Below are 27,484 nucleotides of genomic sequence, written 5' to 3'. Positions count from 1 at the left end.
ATAAAGAGAAGGCTTCAAGTGTGTCCTGAGTACAGGCTATTGGCACAGGGAAACTGTAAGAGGACTAACTAGGAGGGGAACATTTTTTGCAACTAGTTGGTCTTAAGTTGAAAGTAGGGACAAAAAACAAACAAAGCTGTCAGTAAGTGATCAAGTACTGACCATTTTAAGCTGATTGCTACAGAGGTTGTGGTTTGGTTGCCCAGTTGCTGTAGGTTGTGGGTCAAAGTTGTATTTTTAATATGTGGTCTCTCCTATGTTTGTATATCCAGTCTCTATATAAAAGTGTGGGAAGGCTTTGAACATGGGGTATTATAAAATGACATATTTTAAGAGCATTATTTTTTGCTTTTGTGACATAGACCTTAGGGCCCAGGAGCTGAAGCAAAAAGTCCAGTTAGGAAGCTTTACAATATCCAGGAAAGAGAACATAGAATACTGGAGAAGATGGTGGCAGTGGATGTGATATAATAAGGTTATCTGTAGGTCATATAAAGGAAGAGCCAAAGGAGTTTTCTGAGAGATTGGATGTCATACATGAGAAAACAGGAGAATCAAGGATGAATCCAAGTTTTGCTGTCTTGATCAACTGGAAAGATAAAATTGCAATAAAGAGATGTGGGGAAGACTGTGGAGAATTAAATTTAGAGCTGGAAATCAAGTTTTGGACATATGAAAACTGAGGTATATTTTATATATCCAAGCTGTGATGTCAAATTAGCCAAGTGGGTATATAATTCTGGATTTCAATGGAGAGGTCTAGATTGGAAATATAATTGGGAATCACTGGGATGCTGATGATTTGTAAACCCATGAGTCAGAATAAAATCACTTGGCAAAAGATTATAGATAAAGAAGACAATGGATCCAGTGAGTAACTGGGGCATTTGAAGATCAGGGCAATAAAGAAAACTGAGCAAAGAAGGTTGAGAAGGGTCTCAGTGATGGTACTGGAGTCAAGTGCAAAAGCATTTTAAAAAATAGAAAGGGATGATCAGTTGTCTCAAATACTGCTGACGAGTTAAGTAAAGTAAAAACCGAGATCATTAGATTTGTTAAAGAGGAGTCACCAATTATCTTCACCAAAACTGTTTCAGTGGAGTAAAGGAAATAAAGATCTGATGGAGTAGTAGGAGAAAACTGGAAGACAATAGATGTAGACATTACTTTCAAGTTTTGCTTTAAATGGGAACAAAGTGGTATCTAGAGAAATATGTTTTCTTATTTATTTTCAAGATGAGTTTTAGGAAGGGTAAAAATTATTCCTACTATTATGAAGTAGGATTTTAGCAAATATGAAATTTCAACATAGAAATTGTCATAAAACTTCAGTAAAAAAATTATACAAAGTGCCAAGAAATATTCAAATCAAGTATGCAATGAATCTCTGTGACTTACAGAAATTAACTCTGGTATTACCTTGGGGTTGGCAGTTCTTAGGTTACTGTATGACATTAGTATGAAATATTACATAAGGTTTCATTTCTTTATTAAACTTTCTTGTGGACTGAATGTTTGTATCCCTCAAAATTCATATGTTGAAGTCCAAACCTCTAACATGGTGGTATTTGGAGGTGGGGCCTTTGGTAAATAATTAGGTTTAGATGAGGTCAAAATGATAGGTAGGGGAGGGTGGGAGTAAGGGGAGAGATCAACCAAAGGACTTGTATGCATGCATATAAGCCTAACCAATGAACACAGACAACAGGGGGCTGAAGGGTAAGGACACATATGTAATACCTTAATCAATAAAGAAAAAAAATAAATAAAAATAAAGTGGTTTTTTTTAAATGATAGGGCCCTCATGATGAGATTACTGCACTTTAAAAAGAGGAAGAGTGAGTTCTTTCTTTCTCCAAGCACATGCACTATAAAAAGGCCATGTGAGCAGATAGCAAGAAGATGGCTGACTACAAGCCAGGAAGAAGCCTCTCATTAATAACTTGGTCATGGACTTCCAGCATCCAGAATTGTGAGAAGTAAATGTCTGTCTCAGTTTGTGGTATTTTGCTCTAGCAGCCCCAGCTGACCAAGACAGAATTGATCATGTATAATATTTATTCTATATTGCTAATCTATAGTGGCCATATTTTTTTTTCAAATTAGTTACTCAGAAAAGTCCCATGTATGGGATTTTAGTATAATACCTTGAATACCTGAATGTTGGTTTCTCCTACATTATGGCTCATGCAAGTTTAATTAAACCAGCCAGGACTTCTTGTTAGTGGCAATGGGTTTAAATTATAAATAAAGAAGAAATCTGGGTGTCTAGAGCTTGCTGTTGGCTCTGGAATCTACTCCTCTACTTGGTCTAATAGAGGGTAAATAGGTCTAGCAGCAAATTTAGGTCTTCTGTTGACTAATTTCTGGCAGAAATGTGTGGTCTGTGGGAGAAAAACTAGAAAAGGAGAGATGAAGAAAGACTTTCCTGGTAGACATTCTAATTAACATTATTTTTCAACCCCACTTTATATATATATATTAGAGGCCTGGTGCATGGATTTGTGCACATTGAAAGGAAATTAATTAGAAGGTGGCCGGCGGGGCGGGACTGGGCGAGATGGGCCAGACACGACCTAGAGCCAACCTCCCGTGGTCCCTCCCTGGCCACCTGCACCTGGGGTGGCCCCAGTCTGACCTCCCCCCAGGGGTCCGGGAGTGTGAGAGGGCATTCTGCAAAGTTGTTGTTGCTCAACAGCTCCTGTGTTGAGTGTCTGCCCCCTGGTGGTCAGTGTGAGTCTATACTGCTGGTTGGCCAGTCAGCCAGTCACTTAGACTTTTATATATATAACTAGTGGCCTAGTGCATGAAATTCGTGCACATTAAAAGAAAATTAATTAGAGGAAATATTTTAATATTGCTATTTGCCCTTTCTCTATAATAGAAGTGTCAGAGATGAAAGAAAATTAGTAAAATGTATATGAAAATCTTCCTCCTGTCAGAGTCTGGGGCACACCGCGGGACCCAGAGTCAAGTCCCCACCCACCCGCATGCACCTTGAAATTGCACCAGACCCAGACCCGGCTGGCCCCACACCCATTAGGACAGATCCAGACCCGGCCAGTCCCACCCCCATCAAGCCCCGCTGCGTGGAAGGGTGCAGCCTCACGACCCCTGTCAAGCCCTGCCGGGTGGAGGGTGCAGCCTCAGGGCCCCTATCAAGACCCACCGGGTGTGGGGCGTGGCCTTGGTTCCCCTGCCCCAGGGCTGGGGGCATGGCCTTAGGTCCCCCATCAAGCCCTGTCAGGTGGGGCAAGCAGCCTCAAGTACCCCGCCCCAGCCTGGCGCTACACAGCCTCAGGTCCCTGCTAATCACTCATTCTGACTCGTTACAAAACCCCCACCTCCACTGTGGGTGCAGCCATCTTGTGTTACGGGAACCCTGCCTCTGCTGTGGGCACAGCCATCTTGTGATGGTATGATAGAGTGAGGGTCAATTTGCATGTCACCTCTTTATTATATAGGACTAGAGGCCCGATGCACGAATTAGTGCACCAGTGGGGTCCCTCAGCCTGGCCTGCGAGATTGGGCTGACACCGGCTCTCCAACAATCCCTGAGGGGTCCCAGATTGCGAGCAAGTGCAGACTAGGAGGAAGGACCCCACCGGTGCATAATTGGGACCAGGGAGGGACACAGGAGGTTGGCCAGCCAGGGAGGGATTGTGGAAGGGCTCCAGGGCATATCCAGCCCATCTCGCTCAGTCCTGATCGGCTGGACCCCAGCAGCAAGCTAACCTACCAGTCGGAGCGTCTGCCCCCTGGTGGTCAGTGCACATCATAGCGAGCGGTTGAGCAGCCTTAGCATATCATTAGCATATTATGCTTTGATTGGTTGAACGGATGACTGGATAACTGGACACTTAGCATTTTAAGCTTTTATTATATGGGATTATAGAACCTTACATGCAGAGTGCTTCAAGTACACATAGCTTTTTATGTATAAAGTCCTGAAAAGTAGCATTCTTGTATTATCCTTAACAATGATTAGCTAATATGTATGGGGTTCTTATTATTTGCTAAGCCCTATTCTAAACACATTACATGTATCAGCCAGTTTTATCTTTGCAACAACACTTTCAGGTAAGAACTATTATGACTCAATTTACCTCTGAGGACATGAGGTACACATGAAGGTTAGGCTGGTAGGTGGTAGTGCTGAGATTTAAACCCAGAAAATCTGTCTCAGAGCTCAAGCTTATAATCACTATGCTCTACTCCTAAAAGAAGAACACTCAGGGTATCAGGGAGTATTACACATGCCAGAGAAAAATAAAAGGTAAATTGAGATTATAAAAGAGAGATCTAAAGTACTGCTAAAACAGAAATGGCAGGTACAGTAGAAGAAAAAAGGAAGCGGGAAACAAATGATTTGAGAATTCTTTTAAAGACCCAATGTGTTTAAAAGAACTGTACATAGTATATTATATGTTCACATAATTTTATTCACATAAATCACAAAAGTATTATGCAAAAGTATATCATATGTATAATATATATTAATAAAATTACAAAAGTATTATGCAAGAGTACATATGTACATACATTAATATGTATACAGACATAATACCTGTATAATCTAATCTAATAAAAGAGAAACATGCAAATTGACCGTACCTTCACTATGCCCCCAAGCCACGCTCACCAGCCAATCAGAGTGACTATATGCAAATTAACCCAACCAAGATGGCGGCCAGCAGCCACGGAGCTGGAGCAAGCAGGAGGCTTGATTGCCCCGGCAATGAAGGAAGCCAAGCTTCCCACCTGCCCTGAGCCAGCTGTGGCCTCCACTAAAGGCAACAAAGTTTCGATTATAGAAGATAAATAAATCCCAGATACCTGCTTCCAGCCAGCCTCCACTGGGAGCTTGGATGGCTGGGGGCTGTGGCTAGCCTGCAAACAACCCTCAGCCCCTCACCCAGGCTGGCCACACCCTCATGGGGTGAGAGTTCCCGCTGGGTGGCTTGGTCAGCCTGCAAACAGCCATCAGCTCCTCACCCAGGCTGGCCAGGCACCCCAGGGGACCCCCACCCTGAAGGGGCTGTGGTCAGCTGGCAAACAGTCATCAGCCCTTCACCCAGGCTGGCCACAGCCTCATGGGGGGTCCCTGCTGGGGGACTTGACCAGCCTGCAAACAGTCCTCAGCCCCTCACCCAGACTGGCCAGGCACCCCAGCAGGGACCCCCACCCTGAAGGGGCTGTGGCCAACCTGCAAACAGCCATCAGCCACTCACCCAGGCTGGCCAGGCACCCCAGCGGGACCCCCCTCCCTGAAGGGGGTGTGGCCAACCTGAAAACAGCCCTCAGTCCCTCACCCAGGCTGGCCAGGCACCCCAGCGGGACCCCCACCCTGATCTGGGACACCCTTCAGTGCAAACCAGCCAGCCCCCACCCATGCACCAAGCATATAATAAAAGGGTAATATGCAAATTGACCCTAACAGCAGAACAACTGGGAATGACTGGTCACTATGACACACACTGAGCAACCAGGGGGCAGACGCTCAATGCAGGAGCTTCCCCCTGGTGGTCAGTGCGCTCCCATAGGGGGAGCTCTGCTCAGCCACAAGCCAGGCTGATGGCTGCCAGTACAGCGGTGGTGGCGGGAGCCTCTCCCTCCTCCTCAGCAGCGCTAAGGATGTCCGACTGCAGCTTAGGCCTGGTCCCTGCTGGCAAGTGGACATCCCCCGAGGGCTCCTGGGCTGCCAGAGGGATGTCTGACTGCCAGTGTAGGCCCAATACTCCGGGAAGTGGGCCTAAGCCAGCAGGTGGACATCCTCCAAGGGGCCCCAGACTGGGCTGAGGGACCCCCTCCCCCCGAGTGCACAAATTTTTGTGTACTGGGCCTCTAGTATAATATAAAATACTATGCCAAATCCCATTAGCACATTAGATTGAAACTGCAGCAGTCTCTAGGAAGTTGTTCATGAGAAAGCAAGGGTTGTAGTATAAAAATAGTAAACTCCACACTACGTAAATAGAAACACATGGGAAAAAATGACAGCAGGGTCATCCTCTCAAACACTAATAGTGGTCATTTCCACGAGTTAGGGCTACAAATGACAGCTATTTCTTTAAATCTTTAACTTTTTGAAAATGAACTTGTGTTACTTTTATATTTTCAAATTGGGTTCCTTACTCTTCATTATAAAAGATAAAGATGAATAAAGTTAATGCCTTTTTTTAGTTAGTCATTGTGACTATATAGTAATGAGTATTTTTATTTACAACTACTGTTTTTACTTTTAGGTTTAACTGTGCTGTAACTTAGGCCAAGAAAAAAGACTTTTATTCTCAGAAATAAAGTAGTTGTAGCTATATTTGAAAGGGAATATTCAAACTGAACTCTTTTCAATTATACTGAACAAATTAAAAAACAGACTGCTAAAAATCGAATAGAATAAAACATATTTTTTTCTTTAACAGAACAAAGCAAGGAAAGAAAATGCAGTGAATGGATAAAGGCACCAAGTGTTTATTGTTTTTAAAACATTTGCTGCATTCATAAACAACTGGAAGATATTCCAGTACACCTTCAGGCTACTATGGTGCCGTTAGACTGTCCAACAAGTGGTACTGAATACAGACTTTGTCACTGATATTTTGGAACTTGGACAGTTCTCTTATACCTCTAAAACTGACATAGTAATATTGGCTAATTTCAACAGGGGCTTGAAAAAGAAACAGATGAAAGTAATGAAAACATATCTAAATAACATGTGTTACAAGTTCACATCAGGATACCATGAATTCCAAAGATTATTCTTTAGTACTAGGCAAACATGTTATTAGAGAGAATCTATGGGTAATTTTTGTATCATTAAATGTTTTTCTTTTGTAAATGTAAAACTTTCAGAAAGTTTTAAATCACTAAAAGAGTTTTTTTTTGTGCCACTCTTTTTTTTTTTTTTTTTTTTTGTATCAACCTTATGGTGCCAGAAACTGTGTGCTATATTTTTAACTAGTGTTTTGTTTGTGTGCTTGTTTTCAACAAAGGATTTTTTGTTTCTCATAGGATGATGACTCATGCTTCACAATTATAGAGTTAAAAAAGAAACAAGCTTTGACACTCAATGAAGTTGAAGCTCTTGCATACTGTTTTTAAATTATTTATTTCTCTGTCACGAGTTGCAGTTGACTATTATTAATTCTGGACCTCAATTTTGCCAGGCTCATCTCAAAATATCAGTTAGCCAGTGATCTCCTTTGTCAACACTACCAATGGTACAAAAATTTAAAAACAATAATTAATGTTGGATTTCATATAATAGCCTTTGTCTTCTGAATTCCATCTCATAATATAGGTTTGGCTCACTCAGCAAATAAAAGTCTGTCTTTTCTTTGTATCAAAAGATTAGGGTTCTTGAGATATAAGTCCTACTTTTTGCCAGGATACTATGTTTATTCTCTACTAAATATTACATAGTATTAACCCAATCTGACCCCACAAAAAATGATTACAGAGATCAAATATTTAATTCACTAGTTCATAGCTATAATTTGATATCATCAAGATATCAGAATGAGCCCATTTTAATCAGAAGTTTGCAGTTACTTTAAGTGTACAAACTAAATAGTTGCATGAAATACTTTAAGGCTTTAAGTACTATGCTAGGCATCTGTACTCAAATATCTATATTCGAGGTTGTGTTCTCTTAATAATGTACATAAAACTCAATTTACTCTGCTTAGAAATCACACAAAGTAAAAAAGGAATGGGATTTTTACATCAAATAAGTTTTAGCTCTTACATATTTTATTTTTAAAGGGAGTGAAAATGTTTAATATTAATTATTAATATTAAGCATAATATCTATATGCTTCTAAGACTGAAGAGAGATGACATAATTTCTGACAGTTGGGGGACCTAATATACAGAAAGTTAAGTATCTTTATTCTAGGTTAGATACTTCTCCCATGGGTGTAGATTAGTTCCTTATCATCACACATTTCATTTTGTATTGCTAATTGTACAATTAGTACAATGTAATCACCTAATTATATAACCCTTCATGGTTAGTGTGCCTTCTTCCCCAAGCACTTGTATCCCTTGCTCTTAGTAGAATTCCTGGCATGTAGCAGATGCTCAATAGACATTTATTGAACATACATTTCTTGATTATTTTCCTAGAACACTTTTTTGACCTACACTAATATCTTTGAGGCTTGATATATAAAGAGAAATGATAGCAGAATAAAAAGAGAAGAAATTACTTTGTTCCTACATTTTTGTTTTGCATATACAAGAATAGGTAAATAATGCAGCTGTGGCAAAGTATGCTGTTTATGGTTTGACTCTGGCACTTATCAGCTGGGGGACTTTAGAGAAGTAAATTTTGTGAGTCTAAGAGATTCTATTTGAAAATTGATATATAAATTGCACAGTTATAAACATAAGACTTCAGTGAGATAAGTTGTAAAGTTCCTAATGCCTGGTCTAGCTCAGAATGGGTATTCATACATGACCGGACATTAGCATTATGACTATCTTATCCTTGACCTATAGAATAACCTATTTGAACTTCATGGTATGAACAAAAAAGGTAATCTGTAATAAATCTAACCAACAGTAAATTCAGAGAGTGATGAAATTATAAATTCTTAACTGGGCAGGTCATAAAGTTATATACCTGTAGTCATACCCCAGGTATATAACTTCTTTAGTAAAAGGATTATTGTTTCTTTAAGCAAGCCCTGTCCATTGTTTCTGTGCATCTGTGTTAACATACCTTTGAAATGCCTCTTTTTTCCAGACCCCTCAGAAACTTAAGATCACATAATCTTGTTAATTGTCTTATAATCCAATTCCTACATTGCTTTTTCCCACCTTCATGTAATCTTCCATTCCCTCTGTAATTTCAAATGTATAAAAGAAACTGCAAAAAGTGTTATTCTCTGTAGCATTTGAAATCTTGCTTCACAGAGATCAAATATTGTCATCAGTTTGGCTCAAATGAATTCTTATAAAAATCCTCTGCAAGTTTAAACACTTACTTAATGTAGCTGAGAGGATTCTGAAGAAGCCCATCCAGGACCACCTCACAGTCCAGACCTGGTGCTAGTACCAGCAGGAGCCCACTGTGCCTCACCAACTCCCTGCTTCATATTAGGTGAATTTGGTAGAGTTTTCTCTCAGAATCTCAAACCTCCTTGCTTTAAGTAGCAGGTACTAACTTTATTTGAGCTGTTCTTAGAAAATCCTTGAGATGGATAAGGGTTGAGATAACCAAGGAAAAGGAGGGGAAACGGGATGCTGTTTTAATTTCAGTTTTTTTATTGAATTGCTTACTGAGAGTCTGAACAAAATCTTAGCTAGTTAAATGAGAGACCCAAAGAGGAAGGAAACTTGTTTCCACAACCCAAATTTTGAGTATTCTTGTGTAATTTAGAATCTTTGTGGGGTTGGCTGAGGAAAAATTTCCTCTAGGACATAAAGCAGTTCTATAGAGATATCCAACACTTTTGACTCATCTGGAGAAATGCATATAAGGACTGGTTTTCCCAAGAAGTTTCATCAGACTCTGCAGATCTTAAAGAAAAAACTAAAATTAACACAGGAAATGTGCCTCTGAGGCTGACAAGCATCCCATTGATTCTACTGCAAGATGGCCATGATGAGGATCCTTTGACACCTCTAAATTAATCTTTTGTGTGCATGATTAGGAAAAGCTGGCTAAAAATTAGGCAGAAATATGGAAAAAGTATTTAGTGAGTCTCTTGAGGCTTCAAAAACAGGATTTAGATAACTGGATCAACCTATGATGTTATTTAGATGTCAACCCAATTCTCTGAGGTATTAAAAATAATTGCCCTTACTTCAATAGGTAGAAGGCCATTTGACACTTGATTTATCAAGGACAAATTTAAGTTGTAAATACCTCCAAAACAAAATTTGGATCCAATTGTTCTTTAAAAACTAGTGAGTTTTCTCATGGTTAAAAGGTTCCTGTTTTTGTCTGTCGGTGTATTTCTATATGTGTATGTTGTAACTGTGAGATATATATATATATTTTTTTACTGCTGTATGGTATTATTAAATTTAATTTAAAGGTGAGTGTTTGAAAGGATTGGGTATTTTAAAATTCTCAGAAATAAAACTAGGGGAAAAAATGAGACATATGTAATACTTCAACAATAAAGAATTTAAATTAAAAAAATAAGAAACTAATTCAAATGCTTTTCAAGTTCATGTGATCAAAAATTTATCCTTAGTATATAAAAGCTTTTTAAAGTATGTTGGTTTAAGTAGAACAGACATGTCTTTCAAGTTATCAATATTAAATATAATGTTATATTTTACCCATTTTGCAAAAATAAATCCATGCTAATAGTGGAATTTGATACTAATTGTTTACTTCTTAGTTTTTATTAGATATTTTGGTTTTTAAGGGTTAGAATCTCAATATATGTAGGAGTAAATTTGCAGTGTTTCAGAAAGGTCCCTGAAACTCCTCAAAATATTTTTATATTTATTTTAGAGAGAAAGGAAGGGAGAGGGAGAGAGAGAGAAACGTTGATGTGAGAGAGAAACATCTATTGGTTGTCTCCCAAAATCACCCCTACCAGGTATCAAACCCACAACCTGGGTGTGTGCCCTAACCTGGAATCAAACTCTCAACCCTTTGGTGTAAGGGACGATGCTCTAATCAATTGAGCCATATTGGCCAGGGCTCAAAATATATGTATTTTTAATGTTAAATTGCATGAAAGACATTGTAAAATAAGTGATAAACAACTTCTAGGGTATATTGTATGTTGAATGAATAGTTGGGGTAATTGGAAACCCAAGATGGCCACTTGGGTCTTCCAGGTTCCCTGGCAAACCCCACTTTTTGTTTTTGTTTTTTTTTTTTCATTCCGTCATGTATAATAGTGCATTTAAGCTGGATTTAAATTAGGTAAAGGAACTCATACGATGTCATTATTGAAAGGAGACATCTTTAAGAAAATGCTGAATAGGTAATCACTTCTTTTCACTGTGAACTCCCAGGAGTCAAAGTTTTTAAAAATCATTGACTGCCTGGAGCTTTGTTTATTGGAATTGACATAAAATAAAATAAAAAAGCACTCTTTCCGACCTCATTCAAAGGGACCTTATCAGATATTACTAACTAATCCATGTGCAGCTAAACTTCAAAGGGTTAAATCATGGATTCACATTAACCAGGAATGGACATCTATCTACTCCATCTCTGACACTCACCTCAACCTACAGTGAACACCAAGAATTCCTGTAGGATGAGAAGCCACTGACATCAGAGGTAGACCGCTATCCTAAGACATCAACAAGGCCTCTATATCTATGGTTTGATGATGAACTCAGAAGCTATTTTGTTTGATTACCTTTACCTATCTGCTAATGATATGAGTCATAATAGTATACTTGTTCTTTGATTTTTTTCTATACAATCCAACTGTTAATGATTATTGAAGCTACATAAAATAACTGTTAATACTCTTTTTATGACTTATGTGAATGTTATACTAGATACCAAATACAGAAAAATGAAACTGATGGCAAAACTCAGATCATGATATTTTACAGGATAAAAATGATCCAAAGTCTTTTTTGTTATGAAGGCTCTAAGACCTGACTGCCTTCCATTTCTCTTTTGGGGAAAATTTGGCCTTAATTTACAACCCATGGTTATGGTATTACCCCTTCCACGGTGGTCCACTGTTTCAACAAGACAATGTTGATACTGATAATTCCTAGGAATGAGCCTTCCTAGCACTGTGAGACCACACTATTCAATCAGAAAGTTGGTCATCAATTCATCCTATGAATTTATTTATGACCAAAAGGGGAAACTGTAAATGAAAACCAGGCTCTATAACAAATCTTGCCAAAAAGTAACCTCACAGGTAGATCTGATCATAAATTCCTACCTGGGCAGGTCATGGTGGGTAGTCACATCTTAGGCACATAACTTCTTTAGTACAATGATTATCTTTTCCTTAAGCCAGCCCTGTGCATTGTTTCTGTGCATCTGGGTTAACACACCTTTGAAATGCCTCTTTTTCAGACCTTTCAGAAACTTAATGACCATCAAGAGAGCACATAATCTTGTAACTATCTTGTAATCCAATGCTCACCTTGCTTTCTCCCACCTTTATGCAATTTTCCTCACATTCCCTTCTTAATTTCAAGTGTAAAAATAAACTGGAAAACTCATTCTCTATAGCACATGAGATCTTGTTTCCCAGTATTTTCATCAGTTTAGCTAAATAAATTCTTATAAAAATTCTCTACAGGTTTGGTTGTTTCTTATGCTAATCTTGGGTTTCAGTTTAAAGGAAAAGTAAGAGGAATAGCAACCTGAAATTTCTCATGGAAATCTGTTGTCTGCTTTTGATCACAGTCCAGCCTAGCTATAGAGGAATTTTTAATGGAAGACAATTATTACTATTTAATGGAATTTCAAAGAGGAGTGCCCACTCCCTCAAATGAAGAGTAATTTTACCTATCTCTGCCAATCTACACTAATAAAAGAGAAACATGGTAATTGGCGTACGACTGCTACTCTTCCCATTGGCTAATCAGGGAGATATGCTAATTAACTGTCAGCCAAGATGGCGGCCGGCAGCCAGGCAGCTGATGCGAACAGGGAGGCTTGCTTCCTTCAGTGACAGAGAACTCCAACGTTCCCTGCCTGCCTTGCCGGCCTCTGAGCTTCAGTTGGAAACATAGTAACAATTATTGAAGATAAACAAAACTCCAGAAAGCTCCTGTCAGTCAGCCAGGATCTCAGAGCTGGAGTCGCAACATTGTTTCGAATACAGAAAACAAAGGCCAGAAACCTGCTTTCAGCCGAGCCTCAGAGAGAAAGCAGGCTCTCAGCTCCAGTGACAGCCATAGAAGGTAAATAAATGCCAGGATAAAAAAAAAAGAAAAAAAGGAGAGGTTTGGAGCTCCAGTTGCCCGCCAGCCTGAAAACAGCCCTCAGCCCCTCACCCAGACTGGCCAGGCACCCCAGTGGGGACCCCCACCCTGAAGCAACAAGATGGCGGCTAATTTGCATACTGAAGGCAGGCGGCAGCAGGCAAGGCTGTCTGCGGTCTGGGACCCGGATCTCTGACCCTGCCGGGCAGGATCAGCGGAGCCACGAGGCCTCCCGGCACCAGGATCAGCGTGACAGGGGGCAGCGCCCAAACCCCCTGATTGCCCTGCGGCTCTGTGTGTGACAGGGGGCAGTGCCCCAACCCTCTGATCGGTCCTGCTCTGTGGGTGATAGAGGGAGGCGCCCCAACCCCCCCACGGGCCCTGCTCTATGTGAGACAGGGTAGAGCCATAACCTCCCCATCAGCCCTGCCCTGAGTGTGACAGTGGCGGTGCCCCAACCCCCTGATCAGCCCTGCTCTGTGTGTGACAGGGTGTGGCACCTCAACTTTCCCCCCCTCCCACGGGCCCTGCTCTGTGTGTGACAGGGGGCGGTGCCCCAACTCCCCTATTGGCCCTACTCTGTGCATGGCAGGGGGGAGCTCCTCAACCCCCTGATTGGCCCTGCTCTGTGTGTGACAGGGGGCAGCTCCTCAACCCCCTGATCGGCCCTGCTCTGTGCGTGACAGGGGGGAGCTCCCCAAACCCCTGATGGGCCCTGCTCTGTGTGTGACAGGGGGCAGCTCCTCAACCCCCTGATCGGCCCTGCTCTGTGCGTGACAGGGGGCAGCGCCCCAACCCCCTGATCGGCCCTGCTCTGTGCATGGCAGGGGGTGGCGCCGCAACTTCCCTATGGACCCTGCCTTGAGTGTGACAGGGGGCGGTGCCCCAACCCCCCAATCGGCCCTACCCTGAACGTGACTAGGGGTGGCATCGCAACCTCCCCATCTGCCCTGCTCTGTGCATAACAGGGGGCAGTGCCCCAACCCCCCAATCGGCCCTGCTCTGAGCCTGACCAGGGGCTGCACCTAGGGATTGGCCCTGCCCTCTGCCACCTGGGAGCAGGCCTAAGCCAGCAGGTCATTATCTCCTGAGAGGTCCCAGACTGTGAGAGGGCACAGGCCGGGCTGAGGGACCCCCTCCCCCCCCCCCGAGTGCACAAATTTTTGTGCACCGGGCCTCTAGTATTAAAGAAAACCAAATAAAACTAAACTTGTCTTGGGCAGAGACTAAAGGATAGATCTATTTCTCAGGTTCCTCATACAGAAAATGAGTTAAACACTTAATGCTCTTTAAAACCCCTCTCAACTTGAACTTATCTATGTGCACTTGTAAAGGATGGACATTTTGGAATCAAACTGAAACAAGGGAGGATAACAACACCATAGAGAAGGGCAAAGACTAAGGTAAAGGTCATGACAGCAAGTAGCAGATTTTCTACAGGTGTGAACCTGGGGTCCACAAACATCCTGAAGCATGGGAGGTATGACAAAGAGAAGTTAACATCTCTGCTCAGCAATCTGTTCTCTTCTTATCCTAGTTTTTCCTTTTTGTACTACATATAGTCTTTTATTTATGATGAAACTGAATTTAATAATTTACTCAATAAATGACTAAACCCATTTGTCTAGGAAGTTATTGATACTCATGATCATGGAAGAATGGTCCATTCCCTCTTCAGTGACATCTCAGCGTTTTGTTGAATAATAGGAAAAGCCTCTTCTCAGTTTTCTATTTTTATGCAACAAAATATGTCTATTCTAGAAAAAAATGTGGGTTTCCCAGCCCCTCCAACATTGGCCTGTGCCTGGATGGTCCATCCTTGATTGGGAGGGGCAAATATCAGAATGACTGTGACAGCTGCATGTGGCTGTTCAGGAGATTTAGCTCTACTTAATTAATGGCTCCTAGGGCAGTCAGGGATGAGGATTAATGTACCAGGCTCTCATTAGTGTCTGTTATTTGAGGTAGGCTGTGTGTGCTCTTGCACAAATATAGGAAAACATTATAACTAGACCCAGTCTTTAAAGATGGGTGGACTCTATTGATTATAGAGCATGGTTTCCAGTTAGAGAATCACAAATATCTGGAGGCATGAGAGGTATTACAGAGCATTCATATGAGCACTGAGTATTGCCTCAGGCTAAATAAATAAGCCCCCAAGTGTATTATTATTTTTGCAGTGAATATAGAAACTTATGTATTGAATAAAATTCATAGTCATTGAAAATTTTTACCTAAATCTCAAATATGTAATTTAAATAATATAAATGGAGAGATAGAATTACAAGAGTATAATTATGAACATGTGAGACTCCAGGACATATGCATGTCTGTATATGTTTCTGTGTATGTGTAGAGGGTTTGTGTTAAGTAATTTTTTGGTCTTAAATTTGTGAACCAATGTTCTAAAACCTGTCACATATGAGAGCACCCTATAAACATCAAGTAAAATGGCTAAAATGGTACATATGTCTACAAGGTAATGAGACAAAAAAGGCTGAATGAAAGAATGTATATAATGTGTTAAACACAATATGTGGCACAGAGTACCTGCTCAGTGAGTTTGAGTCATCCTTATCAGTACCAGTTATGATTAAGTAAACTATTGGGAAAAGGATGTACTTGCTTGTAATTATATAAACTGGCAAATAAATGAAAACAGTTCCCTGCCTAAAGTAACGCCAAGTTGTTTATTCCATCTTCTTGCTCCCATAACACATTGTTCATACTTTGTTATTCCACATCACATTTTGTTGCAATCACTTATTCACAGGTCTCTCTTTTCCAGTAGACCATATGATCTTTGATAGAAAGGATGGTATCTTATCTTTGTATTCCTAATAGGTAGTGTAATCAGAACAAGTATGAGCTGGATACATTTGTTGTTGTTGTTAATCTTCACTCAAGGATATTTTTTTCATTGCTTTGTAGAGAGAGTGGAAGGGAGGGAGGAAGGGAGGTGAAGAGAGAGAAAGAGAGAGAGAGAGAAACATTGATGTGAGAAAGAAACATTAATCGGTTGTCTTCTGTATGTGCCTTGACCAGGGCTGGGTATCAGGCCTGCAACCCAGGTACATATCCTTGACTTGGAGTCAAAATTACAACCCCTCGGTGTGCAGACTGATGCTCTTACCACTGAGTGAACTATACCGGTCAGGGTGGATACATTTTTAATGCATATATAAAAAAAATTTCAAAAAGTATACTGGAATTAATACACAAAGAGAGAGAGAGATTATAGGCATAATGGTTCCTAGGGATGGTGAATTTACATGTGAAGAATTACAAGAGAGTTTAGAAAGAAATTCAAAATTTTGAGATAATTGAGAGAGTGATCATTTGTGGAAATAAGAATTATTTAATCTCTTAAAATAAAATCTAATATTATATTTATATTAGAAATAATATTTTTATTGTGCTTTATGTTTTATAGAACTCTTCCATAAGAATACTACAACATGAGAATAATTTTTCTTATTTTGTGCAACAAGAAACTAAACAAAAGCTGTTTTATTTGGTTAAGGTCATACAACTAGAAATGGTAGAGTTGGGAATCAAACCCAAGTCTTGTAATTTCAAGACCAATGGTCTTCAACAAGTCATGGAATGTAGCAGGTATTATGTAACACTTATCAGTTATTATAGGGATGATCATGGCCTAGAATGAAGAGGGCTGAACTTCATATAGAAAATTCTAAGATAACTTAGATAGTCAAAACATGAAATAAAATTATGGAAAAGTTTTACTTTTATATAAGGAACTAGAGGCCTGGTGCATAAAAATTCATGCACTTGGGTGGAGGGGTCCCTCAGCCTGGCCTGTGCCCTTTCACAGTCCAGGACCCCTTGGGGATGTCCACCTGCTGGCTTAGGCTCACCCCCCAGGGGATCAGGCCTAAGATGGCAATCGGACATCCCTCTGGCAGCCCAGGAGCCCTAGGGGGATGTCCGACTGCCGGCTTAGGTCCAGAGCAGGCCTAAGCCGACAGTTGGACATCCTTAGCACTGCCAAAGAGGTGAGAGAGGCTCCTGCCACCGCTGCTGCGCTCGCAGCCATCAGCCCGGCTTGTGGCTGAGTGGAGGTCCCCCTGGGGAGTGCAGGATGTCCCCCTCGTGGTCAGTGCATGTCATAGGGACCAGTTGTTCCACTGTTAGGGTCAATTTGCATATTACCCTTTTATTATATAGGATGTGTGTGTGTGTTATTGTGTTATATATTTTGTTTTTAATATCCCACTTCTCAGATCTTTTGTGGGTATAGGGTGTTGCTCTGCAGTTATAAATAGGAAGGCACAGATGAGTTTAAGTGTCTTATTCCTTATAGTAAAGTATGGCAATTATACCAATTGGAAAATAAAATATCAAGAAATGACTTTAAACAAACTAACAAATAAGCCAGTTTATACAAATTAAAGCTTTCATGGGCTTTTTAGAAAGAGAGAAGCTCTATTAGGCTAGCACTTAACCAAAACTCAGAAACAGAAGAGAATTTAATTATTTATTCCTAGTTTAATACAGGAAAAATTAATATGACTAAATGCTAAGTGTTTCTTAATGAAAATTATAAATGTAATTGAACTTCATATTTACTAAAGGCAGAAATGTTAAAAAAACAGAGCCAGAGAGCTTCAGTTCTCTTATCATCTCTCTTTAATTATACTCAGTCTTTTAACCCAGAGGTTTCCACATACGTCTCCATTTCATGTATTCAGTAGATTGTATCTTCATAGAACATTTACTAGTAAGAGTTTTCTGACATTAAATAAAATAGGCTTGCAGTTTAAAAGAAAGTCACATCTGGTTTCTGACAGGAGTTCAGCTTTAGAAGAGTCTTTCCAAGCTTTTTATAAATGCCAGCCTTCAAAAAGCAGGTCTACCTTTTTTCTTTCTTTCTTTCTTTCTTTTTTTTTTTTTTTTTTCTGACTGCATTGAGACAAGCCAAGACTGTAGATATATAGCAGGAGGAGGAAAAAGGTCAAATTACACATAAGAGCAGTGAGGTTTATTTCTACCAACATTAGCTAAGGGTGTGCATTGACAAGAAACATAATTTATTAGAGATTAAGAGCAATGATGTAAAACACCAAAGGGTTGGAGTGGGTTGAGTGGGTATTATGTAACAAATCTGGAAATGTATAGCCAAATGAAAATTTTTGGCTGGCGAATATATGAAAGAAACTTGAATAATTAAGTTCAATATCAACTTAAAAATGGTCTAATTCATAAACTATTTGTTTAAAAGACATTTTTAAGACATTTAAAAGACTTAAAAATTAATGAATTAACAAGAAAAATTAGATAAATAATGTTGGTTCTAAAGGATAAAATTATAGAATGTTGACAATCCTATAATTATTTTTTAGTATTTTCCTTTTTAAAATCTTTATTGTTGAAAGTATTATATATGTCCACCTTTTCCCCCCCATCGGCCCCCTCCATCCCACCCCGCCCCCCCACCATTTACTTGAAAATATATAGCTTCCCTTCATTAATTTTTGCATTCCCTCTTCCATCAGCATATCTGAGACTATTGAAACATTAATCTAAAAACTTCTCTTTATAGAAAGACCAAACATTGAATTTCAAACTTTTAAAGTATTTTGTCATAAAAACTCAACCAACAGCAGCAACACAAGTTGACAATAGATCTTACCATCTCCTGGGTCAATGATCTCCACTGTGGTCACCGTGGGAAATTCCAGAGCTGCCAGCACTGGTTCTGAGAGAACCACTTGGAAAGTCTCAGACTGCTCATGTTCCTCATCACTCATGATGTGCACTTTCCATGTGGCCCTGGTCTGGCCTGGGTTGAACTGCACTTGTTTCTGTGCTTTACCTTTGAAATCTTTGTCTTTTTCTGCAGTCCCATCTCTTGTGCCAATACCTACACAGAATCATAAAATCACTGTCTTAGTTTCATTTTTCAATTGAATTATTAAGGCTTTCCACATTAACTTTTGTACATCACTTGATCATGCACTGCAAAGTAGACCCCATTCTGATTCCATGAAGTGGATAATTGGGTGTGGCTCCTACAATGGAAGTATTCCACTGGAGGTGTTCATGATTCTATTCTACTCTTGCCCCATTGTGGTTTTACTATATATTCTTTTTTTTTTTTAAATCCTCACCCGAGGTTTTTCCATTGCTTTTTAGAGAGAGAGTGGAAGGGAGGGATGGAGAGGGGAAAGAGAGAGAACATCAATGTGAGAGAGGCACGTTGACTGGTTGCCTCCTGCATGAACCTCAACTGGCTCCGGAACCAACCTGTAACTCAGGTACATGCCCTTGACCAGGAATCAAACCGGACCCGCCAGTGCTCAGGCCAATGCTCTAATCCAAGCATGTCAAACTTGCCGCCTGCAGGCCCCATGCTTCATTTATTTGGCCCGTATTAGCCTTTGAGTTTGACATGCTTGCTCTAATTGCCGACTCACACCAGCCCAGGGCTTACTATATACTCGTATTCTTTAAGCTAAGTTTGTGTTAGAACTTCTACAATGGAATGCTAAATTTGCTTTGGGTGAAAAATAAAGATTCCCCTTTTATAACTAACATATAGTATTTACTATGAGGCCAGTGCTAGTCTATCTTGTTACTTAAAGTATGGTCCATGGACCAGCAGCATGAGCAACATCTTGGAGATTGTTAGTAATGCAGTTTCAGCCCAACCCCAGACCTACTGAATCAGAATCAACATTTTAGCAAGATCCCCAGGTAAATCTATGTGCATTAAAATCTAAGGGTGGATAGACACATATTACAGACTTCATATTTCTACAAGGTTCTATATAAAATAGGTGCCCCATTTTAATAAAGGATGAAGAAATGATGTATAGATTCTGGAGGAAACATATTAGTCCGCACTTTAATCTAATGTGGCAGATGAGACAGTCAAGCATACTCAATGTTCAAAACAATGCCCTTCCTTGGAGATAAAACATATTTAGCTGGTAAACCATATATATATATATATATATATATATATATATATATGATAAATTATATTATTCGATGGGGCAAAAAGAACTCTGGAAATTAAAAAAGCTTATAAATTGGTTTAAATGTATGCTTTTTTTAAAAAATTGAGTATTAACTATGAAACAAACATATTACTTTTATATACTAAGTGATGCTACAACTCAGTCTTTTTCTCTGGTGTGGAAAAAAAATGGCATGGAGGTTATGCAAGGTACTTTTGGAATGAGAGAATTGATTTTTTTATCTTACCTTGGCCACATGGAGGCTTTGGGATCATAGGCAAATTATTAACTTCCTCAGTTGTAGACAATGTAAGAGCACGATATGTCGTAGTTGAGAGTCAGCTCTGGAGCCAACCTCAGTTCTGCCTCTTAGTAGCTGTGTAACTGTGGGCATAAAACCTTTCTATTTCCTTATCTGTGTGATGAGGGATATAATGACATTCTTCTCATGAGGTTACCTATGCAAGTTATTGAGAACCAGGCCTGGCACATAATAAGAACTCAATAAATGTTAACTATCATTATTATCACTTCATAGTCCATAACCTAATAAAGTGTCAGGCATTTAATAAGCACTCAATAAAACATTAATTGAGTTAGTGAATAGAGGGTTGTTATAAGGAGTAAAAGGAAAAAGTAATGTGCTTAATGAAGTATCTTTTATTAGTAAATGTTCAATAACTGGTGGCAATAAGATCCTTGATGCAAATCATTTTGTGAAATGAAATTACGCATTTATTAATGGGTTATAAATGTATAATCATTTCTGAGAAAATACATGTATAAATTTCATGTAATTTATAATTTACTAACTGTGCTCCAGAAGGTAAGTGATATTTTGCTTTTAGCTATAATGCAAAATATCTAATTCTAAAAGTCCGTAAATGAAAGTGGAGGTCATAGAACAGTAACATAAAATATATTCATTGTAGAGCTCCTATGAGATTACCTTTCACTTTAATCTGACTTTCATTTCCAGTTCTAGCATGAATTCTATTACTATCTCCCATGATTCATGGGTGTGGGCAGCACACAAAAGTCTTTCCAACTTCCTATCTCCTCAGGTTACTAATTAACATGTGAGGTTAACCAAGCAGAGTTATAAAACCTTTTTAAAATTGCTGGTGTTGATCTCACATAGAAAATATTAGTGCATTGGAAAAATAACTTCACAAGAAAAAAAGACTCTTGTTTGACATTTTAACATTCAGCTTTAAAAAAAAAAAAAGCAATGGAGAGAAAAATCTGAAAATATTGCTTAAAAAATATTTTTCAAATATTAACATTCCCATTGCTACAATGGGCCACTTGTGAGTGAATAAGTAAATATACTCATTAGGAGTGGGAATTTAAGTAAATTGCAAATAAATGAAGGAATTATAAAGAATTGTTAAGGCACTGTGTTTTTTAGTTATTCCTCTGATTTTCCTCTGATTTATTTCTAAGCACAAAGCACAGTGAAGACTAATTTCTCAATGACAAAAAGAAAGACAGGACCATATTCTTGTTCTGCAGAACATGTGTGTGTCCAGAGAACATGCTTCTAAAAGAGAGAGCAATAAAGCATTCACTATGCTCTAGGAAGGTTAAACACAGAGAATGTAAACGACAGCCTAAGAAGAGGCACATGCGAATAAAGATGGAAGCAAAGCTGCCCTTGCTGCAGGATGGGTCTGCAGGCAAACCAACCCCACCTAGATTCAGAGGAAACTTAAAAGGTCAGCAGACCCCAGCTGGCATGGCTCAGTGGTTGAGTGTTGACCTATGAACCAGGAGGTTAGTTACAGTTTGATTCCCGGTCAGGGAACATGCCCAGGGTTGCGGGCTCAATCCCCGGTTCGGGGCGTGCAGGAGGCAGACAATCAATGATTCTCTCTCATCATTGATGTTTCTATCTCTCTCTCCCTGTCCCTTTCTCTCTGAAATCAATAAAAAAATTAAAAAGTAAAAAAAAAAAAAATAAGATGAGCATAGTGTGAAAACCCCTCTTGTAAAGTTACAAAACAAAGAGTAGTTTTAAATTACAGGATAATTATTATCCAGCATCTAAACATCAGGGGAAATTATGGGGGGCAGGTGAGAATTGTGACTGTGGCAAGGATGTGTATATGTGTGTGCTCATGTGTGTGGATGGGGATCTACTATTTAAGGCATTTTAATTTTATAGACCAGTAAAATTTCCAAACAGCATTTTGAAGACATAAACACAATTACAACTTTTTATTCTGCCAAAATTTTTCTAGATTCATATCTTAGTTGATACTTTCACTCAATAAAAGCTCTTTTGTCTATGAACATTCTATCAGTCTAGATATATATAAAAATATGGTACAGAAAATATATAATTGCTTGGGGTGCTATTATTTTTTATCAATATACTAAATATTTTGTGCCAACTATATTACTGCCTAAAATTACCAATATACTTATTGGTTAAAATACCTATTTTATACTTACATGAAATTGAATGTGAGCTTGAACTGGAGTTTTAGAAACTTGCTTTTGACTCTCAGTTTCATTCAAGGGCAAAGCAGCAGAAAATGATTAGCATTTAAAACTTTTCTGTTGGTACTGAAGAAAAGTCACAACATATATCTTCTATGTAGTGCTTTTATGCAGTGTTGGGGTTATTGAAACTTTAGTGAGCATTCAAATGCAATAAACAAATAGTAAATTATATTTTAATAGCTAATATGGTACTGAATAGTTTTTTGTTTATTATTGAAGTAGCCTTCACATATGTTTTACACTGTTATTTCCACATTTGTATCTTATGAATAAATTACATAATTGCCCACACTTATTTAAGATCTAGAGACATTTAACATTTTTTAACTTATGGGTGATTACTGACAGTTTTGTAAAGTTATTTTATATCAGAGAAAGATCATATGTAGGTTTGAAGAGGTATATATTTTAATTCACATTTCTTATTTTTACAGCCTTTGTGTTGATGATTTAGCCTTGACATAAAACTTTTGGTATGTTTTTCTTTAGCAGTTAAAGGACATTTAAATGTCAACATCTCCCTAATATTTAAAACTAGAGCAGTAAACTAAAAAGATTTTAATCCTTATAAAATTTTGAACTTTTGCTAGAAAACTGGGATTTTATGACAGAAGTGGAAATTAAACTTACTTATAAATGAAGTCTCTCCCAAGTAACCTCTACGTTTAATAACAACATCTAGAAATTTGGAGTCCTCATTGATCAGGTAATATTGCTTTTCAAAGGAGATCCATGCCCAATTCAGGTGAAAATGCTGCTTGGTTAACTTGTTTCCACCTAAAAAACAAAAATTTAAAGCACCAAATTTGTGAATGAATGACTTTAAAAATTCCACAGACTACTTTAATAATGCAACATGATGAACCTCTAGCCAGACTCATCAGGAAACAAAGAGAGAGGACCCAAATAAACAAAATCAGAAACTAAAGAGGTGAAGTAACATCTAACCCCACAGAAATACAAAGGATCGTAAAAAGTACTAAGAACAACTTTATTCCAATAAACTGGACATCCTGGATGAAGTGGACATATTCCTAGAAAAATACAACCTTCCAAAACTCAATCAGAAGAATCATAATACATGAATAGGCCGATAACTACTGATGAAATTGAAGCAGTAAAACAACAACAACGACAAAAAACTCCTAGCAAACAAAAGCCATGGTCCAGACGGATTCACAGGGGAGTTTTACCAAATATTCAAAGAAGAACTAACACCTATTATCCTCAAGCTATTACAAAAAATTTAAGAGGAAGGAACACTTCCAAACTATGTCTATGAGGCCAGTATTACCCTAATTCCAAAACCAAATAAATACATGACAAAGAAAGAGCACATAGATGCTAAAATCCTCAACAAAATTTTAGCAAATTAAATCCAGCAATACATTAAAAAGATCATACATTATGACCACATGGGATTTATTCTGGGAATTCAAGGATGGTACAATAGTCTCAAATCAATAAATGTGATATAGCACATAAAAAGATTGCAAGACAAAAATCACATGAGCATATCAATTGATACAGAAGAAGCGTTCAACAAAATCCAACACCCTTTTTTGCTAAAAACTCTTAGCAAAGTGGGAATAGAGGGATCATACCTCAACATACTACAGGTCATATATGACAAACCTACAGCCAACATCATACTCAATGGGCAAAAACTAAAACCATTTCCCATAAGAACAGGAACAAGACAGGGTTGCCCTCTTTCACAACTCTTGTCCAACATAGCTTTGGAACTCCTGGCCATAGCAATCCGACAAGAAGAAATAAAAGGCATCCAAATTGGAAAGGAGAAAGTAAAACTCTCATTATTCGCAGATGACATGATATTGTACATAGAAAACCCTAAAGACTCTATAAAAAAAACTACTAGATTTAATAAATGAATTCAGAAATGTAGCAGACTACCAAATTACCACCCAAAAATCCATAGCATTTTTATACACCAACTAGTGGCCTGGTGCACAAATTCATGCACATTGAAAGGGAATTAATTAGAAGAAATACTTTAATATTGCTATTTGCCCTTTCTCTATAATAGAAGTGTCAGAGATTAAAGAAAATTAGTAAAATGTATATGAAAATAATATATAAATTTATTAATAAATAAACAATAACAACATGATATAACAACAAAGACATGATATAAAAACAACAAAAACATGATATAAAAACAATAAAAACATGATATAAAAACAAAATTGTTACAAACAATGACTGATAAATTGATTAAACTTATTCTAGTATCTCCCTGTATACCACATTAAGAGTAAAAACACTTTCAGAGTGCTTGTGATGAAATATTTACAACTTTAATGTCACACGCTCTTCGAACTCTAGAGAAAGCAACATATAACTGACCATGTCCAAAAACGGGTTCAGGTAGGAATATCCCTACTGTGTCTAGAGTTTGTCCTTGTGATTTATTAATTATCATTGCAAATGCTGGCATCATGGGAAACTGTCTTCAAATTAATTTAAATGGGAGACCAGTGTCAGATGGGGACAAATCAATTCTTGGAATCTGAACAACCTCTCCTTCCACAGATCTTGTTAATACTTCAGCTTTGATTATGCTAGGTTGCAATCTATATATATAAAACCTTACTATGCAAATAGACAAAATGGCAGAACTGAACAACCAGTCGCTATGATGTGTGCTGTCCATCAGGGGGCACGCATGGAACATGGTGGGTGTCGGCCACTGTGGGATGGTGGAGCAAGTCAGCGGGGGTGCCAGACCAAGGCGGGGCACTGGTTGCTGTCATTGAGGCAAGCCTCTGGCGGTTACTGAAAATTCTTTGCTCCCGCGCACCATGGTCCCGCCTTGCACTGGCACCCACTGCCAGTGCTGGAGCTGCCGCTTGCACTTGCTATTGGCACCCAGCACCAGCCCCAATCGCTTGGCGCCATCAGCAGGTGTGAGCAGCTGCTGGCCCTAATCACCCCTCAGAGCTTTTCCACCTCCCACAGCTCCTGAGGAGTTACCGGGGCTGGCAGCCACTGCTCTCACCCACAGCCGGTGCCGGAGCCACTGCTCGCACCTGCTGCTGGTGCCCAGCACCAGTCCCGATTGCTTGGTGCCATCAGCAAGTACAAGCAGTGGCTGCCAGCACCGATCACCTCTGAGGGCTTCTCTACCTCCCCCTGCTCCTGAGGGGCAATTGGGGCAGCAGCTGCCACTCGCACCCATTGATGGCACCGGCCCCAATCACTCTGCAGCGTCAGCACATGGAAGTGGTGGCGGCGGGAGCAAGGCTGCCAGCAGACAGGGGACCGGGTACTGTGGTGGGAGGGGCTGGGTGGAGGCGTGAAGGATGGGCTGAGACCCACCTCTGTGCCCACCTCAGCCTCGCGACCCACAGTTCCTCTCAAGGTGCATGAATTCGTGCACTGGACCCCTAATCTTTTGATAATAAATCTAGTACCATTACAAAGACCCCATTTACTATTAAGATTTCTCAGTAGCATGATGATTGCACCTATTTTCAATTTTAATATATGACACGGCATTCCTGAAGGAGTAATACTATTAAGAAATTCGATGGGAAAATTTTCCTTTTCTGCATCATCTGTTGGAATCATTACTCAAATAGGTGTGAAAATCTCCATCGAGTATATGCAAAATTTCTTCATTTACTTTATGAACGTGCTCATTTTTTTGGACAAAGAATTGCACATTTAAATATATTTTTAATATTATCTATAGATATACTTTTTCCAAAGGTAGCTTCAATAATAGATCCATTACAAATCATTTCACAGGGGATTTCAATAATATCCATTCCGAAATGAAAACTGCTATCAAGTTTGCCATCTCCAAGTTTTACTAACCATTCACTATAAGCAGAATCCTCTGATCTCATATTTGTTTTAAGAGACAACTTTCTGAAACATCCCAAACACTACAGTACTTTAAACTCATTTGTACTATGGCTGATCGCATAGCATGTGGCACAACACTGAGACATTGTCAAAAGTCCCCTCTGAGAAGGAGAACTTTCCCACCAAATGCAACATTCAAATTCATAATTTCTCTTAGTAATCTGTCTGTGGCATTTATAGTATGACTGGATGCCATGGTGCATTTATCAATAATGAGAAGTTGGGCCTTTTTTATGGTTTTAGCAACTTCACTCTATATTGAGTCTAGAAATTAAAAAGTTTAATTTAATGGAATTGGCAATTTATATTGGGAATGAAAGGTTCTTCCACTGAGAAGTAAATTTGCAGCAATTCCTGTAGACGCTATGGGTAAAACAGTACCACCATGACCTCTAAAATAATGTATTAAAACTTTATAAAGATATGTTTTTCCACTACAGCCTGGACCATCCAAGAAAAAAACTTTTGGGGTGTACAGTTTGATCTTTGATGGCATAAGGCTGCCAACTGTTCATCATTCAGAGAATTTATCAAAACCTCTGCCCTGTTGTTGTAGGATTCATCACATGTAGTTGTATTCATTAATGAAGGATAGTCTGGAAATTTGAAATGCGAACATTTCATTCCATGCAATGTGAATACTTCTTGAATTTAGTTAAGAGCATGCATTTTACAGTTCACACAGAGGCACCTTCTCTTCAGTGTAATTTCCAACAAAGATCTTCAATAAAATGAGATTTATTCTCATGCCATATTTTGTCTGCATCAGAAGGACATCCAAACATGCATATATATGCAAAAAGTTGTTGTAGTTGTTTGGCCATATTAAGGATGATTGCATTGTCAGTCGTATTTTTCCATATAGTGCCGTCAAATTAATAATCCTCTATGTTTAGCAGCTTCATGAAATGTATCATAAATTACACCTCCTACAGTTTTCAGATCAGCAAAACTTATCGCACCTTTTACATGCAGAAGCAAAAGTCTAAGGTAATATCGTTCTGGTTCTCTAAAGCTCACAGTGAACAGTCTACCTAATACTTTATTCCTGTCCTTTTGGCATTTTCTGCATGAGGAATTATTAAACACATAATGTTGTGGAATCTCCCAATAATAATTAAGTGCATCGGAATCTTCTCTATTCAGTAAGAACCAAGCCATCAAAGTCGAGTTATGCCTTTTAGCACTATCTATAACTTCAGCAAAATCGTCGGTATGAA

At 38.9% G+C, this 27,484-nt stretch overlaps 1 protein-coding gene across 1 annotated transcript in view; it reads right to left on the bottom strand.

The window, feature by feature from the left end:
- The window catches only part of FREM2 (FRAS1 related extracellular matrix 2), a 377,463-nt gene that overhangs the window by 163,802 nt on the left and 186,177 nt on the right, over window positions 1-27,484 (bottom strand). Inside the window, exons 3-4 of the mRNA XM_070409236.1 lie at window positions 23,001-23,147; window positions 18,533-18,763 (exon numbers count right to left, since the gene is read on the bottom strand). Of these exons, the coding sequence (XP_070265337.1) occupies window positions 18,533-18,763; window positions 23,001-23,147 (378 nt within the window). The remainder of the gene's footprint in view (window positions 1-18,532; window positions 18,764-23,000; window positions 23,148-27,484) is intronic.

The sequence above is a fragment of the Myotis yumanensis genome, unplaced genomic scaffold (genome assembly GCF_028538775.1).
Source record: "Myotis yumanensis isolate MYYU_CA2020_CCGP unplaced genomic scaffold, mMyoYum1.0.hap1 SCAF_3, whole genome shotgun sequence".
NCBI lineage: Eukaryota > Metazoa > Chordata > Mammalia > Chiroptera > Vespertilionidae > Myotis > Myotis yumanensis.
The sequence above is the reverse complement of the archived record's forward strand: the minus strand, read 5'-3'. Positions and strand labels throughout refer to the sequence as shown.